The sequence below is a fragment of the Cucurbita moschata genome, unplaced genomic scaffold, assembly GCF_002738365.1.
Source record: "Cucurbita moschata cultivar Rifu unplaced genomic scaffold, Cmos_1.0 Cmo_Scf00030, whole genome shotgun sequence".
NCBI lineage: Eukaryota > Viridiplantae > Streptophyta > Magnoliopsida > Cucurbitales > Cucurbitaceae > Cucurbita > Cucurbita moschata.
Window position 1 is genome coordinate 209,919 of NW_019268546.1, and position 15,055 is coordinate 224,973.

At 35.2% G+C, this 15,055-nt stretch overlaps 2 protein-coding genes and 1 non-coding gene across 3 annotated transcripts; 2 read left to right on the plus strand and 1 right to left on the minus strand.

The window, feature by feature from the left end:
• Positions 1-534: 534 nt before the first annotated feature.
• On the plus strand, positions 535-2,882 carry LOC111464443 (NADH dehydrogenase [ubiquinone] 1 alpha subcomplex subunit 13-B-like). Its single transcript, XM_023108643.1, has 3 exons — positions 535-882; positions 2,244-2,315; positions 2,425-2,882. Exons 1-3 carry the CDS (start codon positions 668-670, stop codon positions 2,567-2,569), a joined length of 432 nt encoding a protein of 143 aa, XP_022964411.1. The 5' UTR covers positions 535-667; the 3' UTR covers positions 2,570-2,882.
• A 585-nt stretch (positions 2,883-3,467) lies between these two features.
• TRNAV-CAC lies at positions 3,468-3,541 on the minus strand. Its single transcript has one exon. It is a non-coding gene; the product is annotated as a tRNA-Val (tRNA).
• Positions 3,542-4,529: 988 nt separating this feature from the next.
• Positions 4,530-14,729, plus strand: LOC111464442 (protein BLISTER-like). Its single transcript, XM_023108642.1, has 13 exons — positions 4,530-5,088; positions 5,880-6,570; positions 6,691-7,370; positions 8,333-8,452; positions 9,137-9,202; positions 9,936-10,046; positions 11,018-11,094; positions 11,765-11,832; positions 12,288-12,398; positions 12,531-12,703; positions 13,277-13,345; positions 13,548-13,712; positions 14,236-14,729. Exons 1-13 carry the CDS (start codon positions 5,011-5,013, stop codon positions 14,314-14,316), a joined length of 2,490 nt encoding a protein of 829 aa, XP_022964410.1. The 5' UTR covers positions 4,530-5,010; the 3' UTR covers positions 14,317-14,729.
• Positions 14,730-15,055: the final 326 nt, after the last annotated feature.

Sequence of the window (15,055 nt, forward strand, 5' to 3'; positions counted from 1 at the left end):
TTTTTTTTTTTTTTTTTTTTTTTTTTTTTTTTTTTTTTTTTTTTTGTACCTTTACAACTGACGTGGCCAAGGGTTTTACGTCCGGTCGAATTTCTCGGTTCTGTTGAACCGGGTCAAAATGATAATTTTAATTTCCTTATTTATTTTTAAAAAAAATGTGTATATTATATTTATATTTGTTGCTTAAAGTTATTTTATTTTCAAGATGGTAAAATAATGCAAATGAAAATTGCTCGATAAATAAATAATATAATATTTAAACACAAATATAAATATAATATACATTTTTTATATTATTATTAAGTTTGAATTTGTATTGATTTTTTATTTAATTATATAAATTTTTTAATCAGTGGTATTTTTATTATTTTAACTTAAATCTAATTATAAAAAAAACAGTCATATTTAATTATTAGTAATTCATAATTTTTATAAAATGGGCAATAACTACTTAACCTGCAGGTGACGTAAACTTTGACAGTCAACAACGTGGCGTGCTCTCATTAGGCAGAAAAATGGGCTTTCATACGCTCGGGTTCCACCGTTTTCCTCTGTACTCTACTTGAGCCTCTTCTTCGTCTTCGCTATCTCCCAAGTCGTAATTCCTGTTTCGCCATTACAGCCAGCTCTTGATTCGTCCAGTTAAGCATCGAAGCAGCTATCTGAGATGACGGAGGCCGCGATTCGGAACAAGCCTGGAATGGCCAGCGTCAAGGACATGCCGATCCTCCAAGACGGGCCACCGCCGGGTGGATTCGCACCCGTTCGTTACGCTCGCCGGATTCCCACCAAAGGCCCTAGCGCCATGGCGATTTTCCTTACTGCTTTTGGTGCATTCTCTTGGGGGATGTATCAGGTCGGCAAAGGCAACAAGATCCGAAGGTATGTGTTTTCTTCCCTTTTAATCCATGGTCTTTACCTGTTTCATCCCATTTCGCTAGTAATGGAATAATTGCTTTCTGAATCCGAGTTTCGTATTTTCTTCAAATTAAATGTTTCGAGTTTGCTTAGGATGTACTGGATTTCTGGACCTAGGACTTCCGTTAGGGATTTGTTGGTTCTTGTTGAAATTCGAGATTCATTCTTTGTGTTACGCTGTCTTGAATTTTACTGATTTTCTGCGTAGATATCTTAAAGGGAATTACTTCGGACGACTTAAGTTGATTCCTGGGTTTGATTCAGTTTCAAGCCAATTGAAGGAAGAATCAATACTTGCAAAATAACATTGTTCATCCATGAGAACTATTAAGGACAATGAACTTCTCCATAATCTCTGTCTAATAAACCCTCATATTTTTGCTTTTGGTTTCACCTCAATGAACTTCTCCATAAATCGACTTAAGGAATCGCTCAAATTCCTTCTGAGTTATTGTCCTGGCTTTGATGCTCAACTCCAGGCATCATACTATTGGAGATTTAGTTATCCTCCTCTTGAACAAATGACCATTGAGCCTCCTTTCAAGTAGTCATCTATCCATCTACTTTTACTCATGTCAACTCATATTCTCCAGAGCACACCACGCCTAGTAGAGCTCAACCACAAATTGTGGCTCATCACTACCCACCTGTTCAATTTTGGAGGTTTCTATCAACACGTTTAAGTCTGAGGCATGTGTTTGTTTGTTAAGGATGATAAACCTTTCTATAATACTGATGCTGATGCGTTTGGTTTTACTTAAAAAGCTTCGTACCAATGGAGTACTTATATACAATCTCCTCCTGTCTAGGAGAGGTGGACTTTGGTTGCACTCAACAAAATTGTCAAAATTAGTTACACTAAAGGTTTTAATCTTGACATCCGTTCACGTTTAGGGTTTAATTTGATAAAACTGAAAGTTAAGGATGGGGAGGAGAACGAATCATTCTTTATTAGGGTGTGGAAATTTCTCTCTATCATACGCGTTTTAAAAACCTTGAAGGAAACCCCGGGAGGGAAAGTCCAAAAAAGACAATATTTGCTAACAGTGGGTTTGGGCCGTTACAAGAAAAGTGTGCCCGTAGTTTCTTAGTACTTTGAAGGGTTGTTTACGGGATTGATATTTAGTATAAAAAAAGTGCCCGTAGATGATGTCATGCTGTTTCGTTCGACCCTTTGAATCTTCTTCGTCATGGTTGGTTTATTAAGTTTACATTACTCTTTTGATGCAACTACTTGTGAAGTTTATCAATGAGCCTATGCAGCATATAGCATATACAGGGCATTGGCCTGAATTCATTATATATTTTGTACTAATCTATTCCAGAGCACTGAAAGAAGAAAAATATTCAGCCCGGCGTGCAATATTGCCTGTACTTCAAGCTGAGGAAGATGAAAGGTAGGATGTGTGATGTATATGCCATTCCAAAGTGATCTATTAATCTGCGATGGCTTTGTTTTCCCGGTTATAATCATAATCTAACCGTGTTGTCGTGATCGCTTTCCAGATTCGTGAAAGAGTGGAAGAGTTACCTCGAATATGAGGCTGAAGTTATGAAGGACGTGCCTGGTTGGAAAGTGGGTGAAAGCGTTTACAACTCAGGAAAATGGATGCCTCCAGCAACTGGTGAGTTACGGCCCGAAGTCTGGTGATCATTTTGTTTTGAACAGACTTGACTCATTTTGTTTGAACTTGTCTGCTCTGCCAATGATCCTCGTATGGGTTTTGCTTGATTTGTTGGATCATAGCCTTCCTTATGATAATAAAAGAAGGGTAGCCCCATGAGCGTTCTAATTAACACGTGAGCGTTCCTCGCACTTGGTGTGAGTTGAATTGTTGATATGATAAATGACTATCTATTATTTGTATGGAGCATAAAAGGGTTTGAAGACATGTCATTCCTCTCGTGTTCGCCCTTTTATGTTGAGTTCAGTTTACTTAATCTAGCCGGTAATGATCTTAGTACTTGCAATGAGTTGAGGTGATTGAACTAGTGTAGGCCGTAACGCGACTTTATTCCTTAGTTCTTGAATCAAATTCAAACTGGCAACTAATTTCATATCCGATCTTGTCACCATGTGCATTGGTTAAAGTTTTTTCCTGTCATAATTTTCATTGGATGAAAATATTCACAAGGGTGTGTATTTTTTCAAGTGATGTAAGGTGAGATGAGCAAGTGAACTGGATGAATGAGAGCTTATCATAAGGATGGTGCTATCTTGTAAATAAAATATGAATGATCGGGTTAATGGGTTACTCTAGAAGATAAAACAAAAATAAATAAATAAAATTTTATAACTTTATGTTTGGTTGGATTGCTCAAATAAAACGGTATATTTCATTAATATATTTGTTAATACTAATTATTATAAAACCCCTAAATATATTTACTTTCATAAAAAGAAAAATATTAAATATTCCACAATTAAAAAAAAAATCAGCTGAAACTCTAGATATAATTATTTTCATAAAAAAGAAAAATATTAAATATCTATAATTATCTCAACAATTCACAATTTAAGAAGATATCCAAAATAAGACTATAACTAATGTCTGAGCCCGGGTTCGAACCGGGGACCTCTAGTGTGTGAGACTAGCGTGATAACCAACTACACCACCCAGACTTTGATGTTCCGATAATTCCAATTTTATTTATTAATATTTAATCGATAAACTTTACACACAAATTTCTTTTCACTCATTTTGAATGAATAAAAATATATTTATAGATAGAATAATAAATTAATTAAGAATTCCATGCGTTTAGAATTTATAAAGTCTAAATTGTTTATAATAAATTAGCATTTAATTTTGATAAAGTTTCTTATGAAAAATATTAAATTGTTATAAATATGAAGGTATCTAAATTAAATTATTGGATGGTAAGGTTGGATACAAAAATTAAATTGTTCCAAAATAGAGTCTACAAAGTTTATACAAAAACTAAATTGTTCCATGGGTGAAGGCGCTAGAGATGTCATTGATAGTGGTAGTAGCGGTTGACGAGCGAGATAATGTAAGGGTATTTTGGTCATTTTCATATATTGTGAAAATTATAGAATGATTAAAAACTAATCCCTTCAAATTATAGAGTTTTAAAATTTACTTGTACATATTTTTTTTAATAACTTTTTAGTTCATATGTTTTAAAATTTGTCGATAGTCTAATTTACCAAGTGAAAAAAAAAAACGTACAAGAATCAGGGAAGGTCGGATACCATCTTCAGATGTTAAGGTCGACCCAATTGTATGGTTTAATAATTTGGGCGATGTGGAGTAGTACTCTTTCTCCTTGTTACTTAGATAGGTCGTTTTGAAAACATTTTGTCGTGATATGTTAATTAATTTTTAATACACTAAAAATCGATATTTAATTTGGATGATATGAATTTTTATAATAAACTTTAAAAAAATTAATTGTTATAAAATCGAGAGTACATGTACGAATTTTTTGAAGAATAATTTGGATTCAGAATAAATTTATAATTAAATTTTTTTAATTTCTAATTAATTTTAAACATTTCCCCGCCGCGAACGAACACAGGGAATGAAACACATGCTTGACGCTTCCGTTATTCTCATGATACAAATTTTTAAAAAATTATTATTTGTTTTGAAGGCGTTGGGGGAAATTTTTTTGACGCCACACCCAAATTACAACAGCAAAATCCGCAAAATTTTCCTTTGTAAGAACAATCCACCAACGCACACATACAGGGATCGAAGTTAGCAGAGGAGATCTGCCAGATTGCTGTTCATTTTCCCCCCACAGATCTCCTCTTGTCCGATCCGATTGGAATCCGCCTCCTTTTATAACTTGGGATTGTTTTCAACAACATTTTCCTCCTACCGCAATTCGTAATTCTTTCATTTTTTGGTTCTCCAATCAATTTCCTGACGGTTATCATGATTTTCGGTTTCCTTTTCTGCTAATTTAGTCTCGCAGTGTTTGGTTTAGATTCATTGTATTCCGCTCGGGGTGATTGGTTTGATTCCTTTTGTGGGGTTGTGTTTTTATACCCGGTAATGGTGTCGTCATAAGGATTTTAGGCTTCTTTGCGATTGTTTGCTTGAGCTGGGGATTGTTGTTTTGATGGCTTCGGCTCAGGTTTTGCCCAATTCGATGGCTGCGACTCGGAAATTAGAGCATTTGGAAGCAGGGAAGCGTCGGGTATGGATTCTTCTTCTCTCTTCTTTGAACGTTTTTTATTTGACACTATCGGCAATCGATGTAGAGATTCTGTATGCAATAGGCTGGTTGAGTTGGGATTAATTGACGACGATCGAACTGCTAGGGAAACGTTTGATTTTCATTTACAAATTTAGGGAGCTAACTTCTGTTATTTGCATTAGGAAATTTTTGGTTTCTGTATTATATAATATTCCCCTACACACACAGCTTCTTATATCTGTTTTGTGGAAGGGGAGATACGTCAATGCTGATGTTTTCCTTTGCTAAGTATCTGGCTGTAACTTGTTTGCTTGATGCTTATACTTTTGACTGAATGTTTTAAGCTGCGGGGTCGATATCGATTGCATCTATGATAGGGAATTGATCCACACCTTTTGGTGCTTGTTCAGCTTTATATCTGGATTATAGTAACTTACTTAGAGGATTGTAACGGATGTCTGATAGCTTTAAGCACGTTCCAGAACTTTTATTTTTTAATATACAAGTGTAAAGGCCTACCTAAAGAAGATTATGAAAAAGTTCTGAAACTTTTTTTTTCTGAGTACTTTCTATCATTAAATTGGCTGTTCTGTTGTGTCTACCCAAGGTTTTGACATTAAGACCTTATCTTTTCTATGCAAAAAAAAAAAAACATCACACATCATATGGATGAAGTAATTGGAGTGACAAATGATTGCGATAGCAGAAACTGGAGAAAGTGCTCCTTTTTCTTTTATCACTTCATTGATTCTTGTTGTATGTAAAATTTGATTACTTCCTTTTTCTTGCAGTTAGAGGAGTTCAGAAAGAAAAAGGCAGCAGAACGAGTCAAGAAAGCCGCACCACCAAGCCAAAACCACATTTCAGCTGGTGGTTCCCAGGAGAAGAAACCTTTAGAATCGGAGCATGCTCAACGAATTACAGATTCTGATGGAGCTACGACAACGAATGGAGCTGGCAGATCTGCTATTGAATCATCCTCTGTGGTAGTCAAAGATGACAGAAATACAAATAGCTTTCCTCAGAATATTGATCAACATGTCTTGAATGAAAGACATGCGGACTATCCTTTTACAAGAAATGGGGATGGAGCCTTGTCTGCTGAACCGGTGAAGCAACCATCAAATGGTCAAGGGCTCTCTGGAACCACACATGGTATTAGCGGAAACAAAATATTAGAGATAAATAAGGATTCCGGAGTTGGCTCCCAGGCTAGAATTCCGTTTGGGAGTGCATCTGGCATTGAGCAACACGCAAGTAAAGAGACCGATAATATTTTTGGTCAGTCTGCTCTCCGTGAGGTGGATGGACCACTCTATAGAAGAGATGGTCAAGAAAATTCTATACTTAAGAGCTCTGGTCCTTTGCATAAGTTTTCTGCAAATATTTCTCCACAGAATACTATCGGAGATTTACAATATACAGTTTCCAGTAGTAACAATATTTTGGCTAGTGGACATTCTTTCACGTCATCTAATGATGGTAATTTTGACTGGATTTCAATTTCTATATATCTTGTGATGTTTGATTTCGTTTTTCTTATTCTTTTTCATGTTCTATCCAGGGAGGATTGATGATAACGGATTGTTTTGTATTTTATAGGCTTCTTTAATAGTACACGTAGAAAAGGATATAGTTCCCAAGAAGTTGGGGAAAATGTGCACAGAACTTCTGAATTCATTGGAGAGCAGACATCTGATCTTGGACAACTAAAGCCCTTTGATGTAACTGATTTTACTAGAATCAAGCCTGCAAACATGCAGTCATCTGAATCTGCTGGTTCGAATACTGACTCGAGAAGCCCCTCCATCTATGAACCATCATACACAACATCATCTGAAAATAGTTTTAGGAGGTCTCGCTCATCGTTTCTTGATTCTCTTACTGTACCCAAGGCTCCTTCAGGGAGTTTTCTTGGGCTTGCTGAACATGATAAGGGATCTAGAATATCTGATGGGTTTAAAGCAAATGAAAAAGAGGCTACAATATCCTTCTCTTTTCAGAATCTTATCAAATCTGATGGGTTCAGAACAAACGAACGTGATGGCTCAGAGTCATTGCCTTTTCAGAAGCCATTAATTGATATGAAAACAGCGGGAATATCCTCAAAATTTTCCTCTCAAAACACTCCAGTATCATATAGCAATTCCTTTCCTCCTCCAGTTTTTGTTGCTAAGGGCGTGGCCCAGCCAATTGTAGGGATAGAGGAGGATAGTATGCTGGAGAAGAAACACGAGCTTTATTCATCCAAGAAACATGAAGATTTTGCTGCTTTGGAGCAGGTACTTTTATATTTGGTTGTGGTCATTGAATCGGGAACTGGTCCATCTAATATGTAAATTTGCAAATGCCAAGAAAGATTATATTATGTTCTTTTTGAATTTTTATTTAAATCAGTTCACCAAAACTAAAAGATAATTTATATGTGTTCCTGTAGTTGCAATTGGTATGGGGAAGGACTGAGTTTTGGACCCTTTCTACAGTACTTCCAACTAGAAAAGTTAACGAGTTGAGAAAATTATGCAGTTATATTTTACATTTGTTTTTCTGTATAGAATCAAGTATTTCCCATGTTTATGTAAACTCGAGTAGTCTTTTTTTAATCATTATCATTATAAGAAACAGTTTTATTGATGATATGAAATTACTGCAAGGAGTGAACTCCGATCCAAGTGAGTTACTTAAAATTGAGAATTTAAAGTTTGTGTTGCTGCATACCTTCACTTGAAGGAGCACACAGTCTTATTTCCTTTACTTCATTATTTTCATGTCATACTGAGATGAGTCCTCTTGCTTTGTAGTAGTTTGATTGATTTTGAAAATTACATTCCAAGACATTTCTTTATTGTTGAATCTTTCAATGGACATTCCTATTATGTATAGCTCGAGTGTTGTTGACCCTTAGCCTGATCCATCAAAAGGAAAACAGGTTAATTTAAAACTTCCAGAAGCTTATTGAAGAGTTCTTACTAATTTTTTTTTTTTTCATAATAGATAGCTGAAGTTGGTGAAATGTTATTATTGCAAATTATTTGACTCCGCGTACTATATAGAATGAAGATGTTGCAAAGAAATGATACTGCTTGAATAAATGATGAACTACATACCTTTTTGTGCTTCTTGGGAAATGTTTTTCCCATCTTCTAACTTTTTTTCATTCTTGAGCTTCCTTTGCATTTCTTTCTCTCGTGAAGATTATATTCCATTGACATTCTTTGTGGTCTTGAATTTTCTTCTTGTTCAGCACATTGAAGATTTGACACAAGAGAAATTCTCATTACAAAAAGCTGTGGAGGCTTCAAGGGCTTTAGCAGAGTCCTTAGCTGCTGAAAATTCATCTCTTACAGATAGCTATAATAAACAGGTTAGTTTATAGAATCTGTGTGGGTATCATGTAACGCTATCACCTTTCCGATGACTAAACTTTCTATATTTCGCTGGTCTTGATATCTGACTAAGTAATAATCTATGGCTTTCATCATTCAGACATTTACGGTTTTGTTAAAATTTGACTGTTCTGCTAACGTGTTATCTGTATGTATATTTTTTAATTAAAAAGTTCCTCTGTCCAGCTTATGGGACGTCACAACCAATAATGTACTAAATTCGAAGAAACAACCACCTTCCCATTTGAGCATCCTTATTCTTGTGATGAATCATAGAGTTCGATTCCAAATTTAAACCTTTTATTTTAATGATCAGACGTTTCTTACAAGTTGAAGAATCTAATGTCTTATAGGCTGTCTGGATATAGACGATGGCATAGTTCATGTTTTTAGGTGCCCCTTTCATATTGTTATTTATTTATTTATTATTATTATTATTTATTTACGATTGTTTTCTGAGGAAGACCAATTAGAGTGTGTTTTTTCCCCATTTAGTATCTTTCATTTGTTCAATGAAAAGCAAGTGGGAGCCCTTTAAACATTTGCAGTTTTCACACTGACACTCTTCGAAATTAAATTAATGTGAGATTAATTCTTGATAACCATATGGCTTTGATTGAACTCTTTTATTTCTGTTTTCCTTTTTCTTGGTAATCCTTCAGAGAAGTGTTGTCAACCAACTAAAATCTGATATGGAGATGTTACAAGAGGAAATGAAGACGCAAATGGTTAGTCTTTTTCTTATCTCAGTTAGTTTCTTCCTTTTTGTTAGTTTTTCACTGAAGATCAAGTTTCCAGACTGAAATGGGGTGACTAGCCTCCACAATCGATGTTATTTTGATTTTCTTTCCCGATTTCTGTATTCCTCTGGATTTTTTATGGATCATGAAGAGTGTGCTTGTGAGAAGTTTGTTTTAAGAACGAATTATGCTACAATAGTACAGACATGTATTCAATCTGAAAGCTGGATATAATTTTTAATCATTGGTATCCAATTTAGTTCTATCTTCTTAATTGACTTGATCATTGTTGATATTCTAGATTCAAGTCATGAATTAGCATGGGGATTTAGATGATTTATATTAATTTTGTCCTGATATATCCAAAGAACTGTTACAGTGTTGTCCTGAGACTTTGTGAGATGCCTTTGACTCCTTTGGAGTTCTGGAAGTGAAATTGAATCCATTTTACCTCTCCTTGCATTATGTGTGATGTTTATTAAACTTATTGTTGTAGCTCGTGCCAGATGTGTCATTCTCAGTTCTCACACCTGCATATTTTCATTAATTTGAAGACTTGAAGATTTCATGTTCCAAGTACTTTTTGCTGCTACAATGCTTCATGAGCAGATTTATAAAAAAATATTATACATGTTTATGAAATGTGGAGTTTTCCCCAATTATTGTACAGACGTGTGTGCATATACATGTGTATGTGTGTGTGACTCCTTCACTTCACCAGGTTGAACTGGAATCTATCAAACTTGAGTATGCAAATGTACAACTAGAGTGTAATGCAGCTGATGAACGTGCCAAGCTGATAGCTTCTGAAGTAATTGGTCTTGAAGATAAGGTAATGATTTTTTGATATCATAATTGTAGGTTTCCTCCGTTGAAAAGTGAACTTATAGTTCTCCAAAAGGATCTTTGACTTCAAACTCAGGATCAAGTAGCATATCTTTGTATTTTTTTTTTTTGGGAATTTTACATCTGCGTCTCCTTTTTGAATTCAACTTGTAGCTCTAGCTTCTTTCTAGAATGAGCTTCCAAACAAAGAGTCATTTCTTTGTGAAGCTTTTCCAATTCGAATTCTAGTTGATCAATCCAGTCGTTGAGATTTTCAATAAAGACTACATATGGCTCTATTTTGGAGGAGTTTTCAGGAACCCTATAGAAAAACTTTGAAGGGGGAAATTAGGAGTGCATTTGAACTTAAAGGAAATTGGGAGTTCTTAAATCCTCTCTTTTGGTGTTCTCAATCCAAAATTTTTTCTGGGTTCTCTCTCCAGATGTTTGTCTTAATTGGGCTGCCTTCTTCTCTGCCCAAATGATTACATCCTTGAAAAAGAAATCTTCCTCGGTCATTAAGAATAATTAGAAAAGCACCTTGAAAACCAAAGTCTTATTTAAAGCCTTATCATCTAATGAAGATTTCTTCCAAACTGAAGACTTCCAAAGTTGATTATGATATGCATAATTTGGAGACCGAGGAATGACATTCATTTAGATCGGAATGTCTATCAAATTAAGCTGTAAAATGCAACTGTTGTGATTTGGGTAGACATCCTTTTTGGATTTTGATATTAGCACTCTTCATGGTTTATCTATCCATTGTTGCATTATAGATATGTCGCTCTTCATTTGACTGGTTAAATATATATTTTGTTTGAATTTAATTGAGGAATTTAACATATTCTTGTTATGCTTTCCATATGACAATGAATGACATTGACCGTCCTGCTCAGGGATTGGACCGGAGTCCTACTTGCATTGTGTTTGGAGTATTAGTTATGTCTAAAATGTGTTTCTTATTTATTTATATAGGCCTTAAGACTAAGGTCTAATGAGTTAAAGCTGGAGAGGCAATTGGAGAACTTAGAAGCTGAAATCTCTTCATACAAGTACGTCATCCAATATTATGGCCATTAACAAATAACCTCTGGTTCTTAAACCAATCATCACATTAAGTCCCTCAGTAATTTTGACATGGTTATTTCTTTGTTTGGTAAAGTTCCAGAAATGGCTATTCATGGAAATCAAGTGTTTTGAATGACTAGGCTAAGCATTGCACCTATTTAAAACTTTTTGTTTTGTTTTTTTGCGACAAAAAATATCATTGAAAAAAAGTTGAGAACTTCTAGGATAGGCCATACGGAAAATAAAAAGCCTCACCAACCAGAGGTAAAGGAAAACAAAGTGAGACGGGAATTTCATTGGTGTTTCATACAAATTTTAGGGGGAACTTCGAATCTTTCTGTGATCACAGTTCAGTTAAAAGCCAGAGATGTTATTTTATGCATGAGTGCTTCAAAGTTTTACTGTGAGGCTTGTGGTTAGAATGAAATAATGGGTTGTATTTTTCACTTCAACTTTGTGTAGTTTTTGTCTTTGCTCTACCCTTTTTAGTTACTCCATGTGTAATTAGTTCATATTTTGGAGCAATCTTAGTTTTCCTTATTTTTACGTCTCATTTAATCAATGGAAGGTTATCCGTTATAAAGGATTTTTGTCTTTAGCTGTTCTTACTAACTGGAGCTTAAAAATAAACTATAATTTTATTGGATCTTGCAGGAAGAAAATGTCTATCATGGAGAAAGAACGTCAAGATTTTCAGTCAACTATTGATGCTCTTCAGGAAGGTAAGTGTAACGAAGATTGTCATAAAAATAATGTTTGTAATTTTAATAGACTAATTTGAATGCTTTACTATTTTTCTATTTATTTTCTTATTAATCTCTAATAGTGCTAGAAACAATACATTTGAGATATTTGTTTATCGGAGATGGTTGATTGTTTGACAATCTCTTTTGTGATTAATTTTTTCTGCGTGGAAGAGAGTTTTGAATTAAATGGGACCTTAATTGTTCTTGAAAATAATTGCCTGTTTGTGTTCTGTTTTTTAGAAATGATAACAAGTAGATCCACCACTTTTTTTCTTTGCTGTTTCGGTGTTATTTGTTAGCATTTTTCCTCCTATCGTGAACGGTCTGACGTGATGATGTCATTTTTTGGTACACTTTAAGAAGACCCTTCTGGTTTCCATCTTTTAACTAACATCATAGTTATCTGTCATTTCATCCATTCTTTTTAACAGAGAAGAAGCTGCTGCAGTCGAAGTATCGCAAAGCTTCTACAAGTGGAAAGTCTATTGATATTAGCAATACTTCTAATAGAAAAGACATGGCGACATCTACAGAAGAGTTAGGTGATGAGAGCTTCCTTTTTCATCTCTTTTTCATAAGTTTACTTCACCCATCTTTTTTCTCAAGATAAACTTTGTCACAGTAATTTTTTATTTACTTTTGTATTCAATGTTTAATTCGTGCAATGAATACAGATACTACTCCTGGTACTTCTAACCATGAAGTAAAAGATGGAGCATCTTTTACTGAAGATGATACCTCCGGAGTTCCCATGCTGCTTGAAAATGCTACTACTGAAGTTTCATCAGTCATTGCCCCTCCCGATCACATGAGGACGGTTCAAAACATCAATGCTCTAATGGCTGAGGTAACATCCGTAAATGAATATTAACTTTTTTTTTTCTTGTTATATACAAGAAAATATAATATAAATTATGTCTAGTTTCAGGAATTAAGAATTCGCAATAGAAGTTGTAATACTTATCTTGGGGGTTTTATCATCTTTTTTTATTTTCCTTTTTTTGTGTGATTATTGTTTCAATTGTTTTAGCTTTTGTTCCCTATTGGTTTTTGCAGTCATTAAAGTGAGTAATTGACTTCTTCTCTTGTCTTTCAATAATAAACCCCGGTGATTTGGGGAGCGGGTTATCTCTACCCCTTGCCCTTAAGTTGACTTCCTTTTCTCGATATGAATATACAAGTTTCCGTTTCATATATATACACACACACACATATACATATAAAGAAAGAAAGAAGAAGGGAGTACTTTTTGGCCAATTGAGCATCCTTTTCGTTTGGTTGGCCTCTTTGTCTCAGGAGAGATGTCATGTCCCTCTTATTGATATTATGGTTTCTTTCCTAACCACGTAGAAAAGAGGAATAAGTTATTTAATGTATCCAATATTATTGACTTGTGATGATGAATTTTATTGATTTGCAGTTAGCTTTAGAGAAAGAGGAGTTAACACAAGCTTTGGCATCTGAGTTAACTGGCAATTCTAGGTTGAAGGTAAATTTTTGTCCAATCTGAATATTGTACACACTATCGGTTCTTTTATACATGTTCACCTTAATAGCAATTACCCTACCTTCAAAAAATACAATTGGCTGGAGATTCAAGCCTGTATGTTAGGAACTGAATTTTAGACTGCTCATATTGTCCCTCAACCTGAGTCTTTTATGTTTGTACATTTATTTGTTTCTTTATGAAGGAGTTGAACAAAGAGCTCACTAGGAAACTAGAAGCACAAACTCAAAGATTAGAGCTTTTGATTGCTCAAAGTATGGCTGGTGAGATTGTTCCTGTGAGGCATCTTGATTCTCGCGCAGTGCATCATGAAAATGAAAATATCGTACTTGCAGATGAAGGCGATGAGGTATTATTATCTTTCATTAAGCCATCTTAGTCTGCCATGTGTCCTGTGTTGTTTGTTGTGTTTGTATGCACCTGCACGTGTTCCGGTGTGGGGGGTGGGATTAAGTATAAATAAATGCTGCTTATCTGCATTCAGAAAAAAAATTGGCGAGCCTGGCTTACTGTGAGATCCCACATCGGTTGGAGAGGGGAATGAAACATTCCTTATAAGGGTGTGGAAACCTCTCCCTAGCAGATGTGTTTTAAAATCATGAGGTGACGACGATACGTAATGGGCCAAAAGGGACAATATCGGCTTGCAGTGGGCTTGGGCTAGCCTCTAAGGGGTGGATTGTGAGATCCCACATCAGTTGAGAGAGGAACAAAGCATTTCTTATAAGGGTGTAGAAACTTCTCCCTAACAGACACGTTTAACGAGCCAAAACAGACAATATTTGTTAGTGGTGGGCTTGAACACTTAGAGTATAGTTTGATCTTACCGTTGGAATTAGTTCAGTCAGGCATATAAATTTTCTCATTCTTAGGTGGTGGAGAGAGTTTTGGGATGGATTATGAAGCTCTTTCCGAGTGGCTCATCGCGCCGAAGAACCAGCAAGCTTCTTTGAGATTGTGGGGGGTGATTCATTGACAGTGGAAGGCCAATGCTTGAAGCTTCCATTGTTCTTTGATCCTTCAAGTTGCTAGATAATACATTGGAGACCATAAGTTGTACATTTCGTGTCGGTTTGTTAATTCTTTTCTACATCAAAGAAGCAGGCTACCCTTGACCTTTTGAGGCCATCCAAATTGTTATTTCTTCAAGGAAGATGGAAAAGGAGCTTCACAAATTTTGGTGGGAGTGTGTTACTTGATATACACTTAGACAGGAAAGGAAATAGGGTTTTGAGTCGTAATGTTTGTTTTTTGTTCTGCACTTCATTACTCTTTTGCCTACATTGTTTCTGTAACCATCATGATAACCTTGAAGGGATTGAGTTGAGCCCAATGGTGAAAATTACCACATTGTTTCATTTTTCAATACTGTTCGTGAGAAATCTCCGATGAACGATAGAATTAGATCCATTTTATATTCTAAGGAATTTTCTTAGGTTCGAGTCGAACGAAAATAACAATATGGAGTATTAATCATTTTTTTTTGTTCGTGAGGATCCCACCACCATTGTATGGAAGCAACTTCCTAAGTTGGGTAAAAGTGCAACTTGATAGACTAAAAATCCTCGTATTACCGGTTCAAATCCGCTATTGAAAATAAATGTCTAATGTGTAGGAAATGGCCGGTACCGCTCAGTTAGTAGAGCAGGGGACTGGAAATCCTCGTATTACCTCTAATGTGTAGGAAAGGAA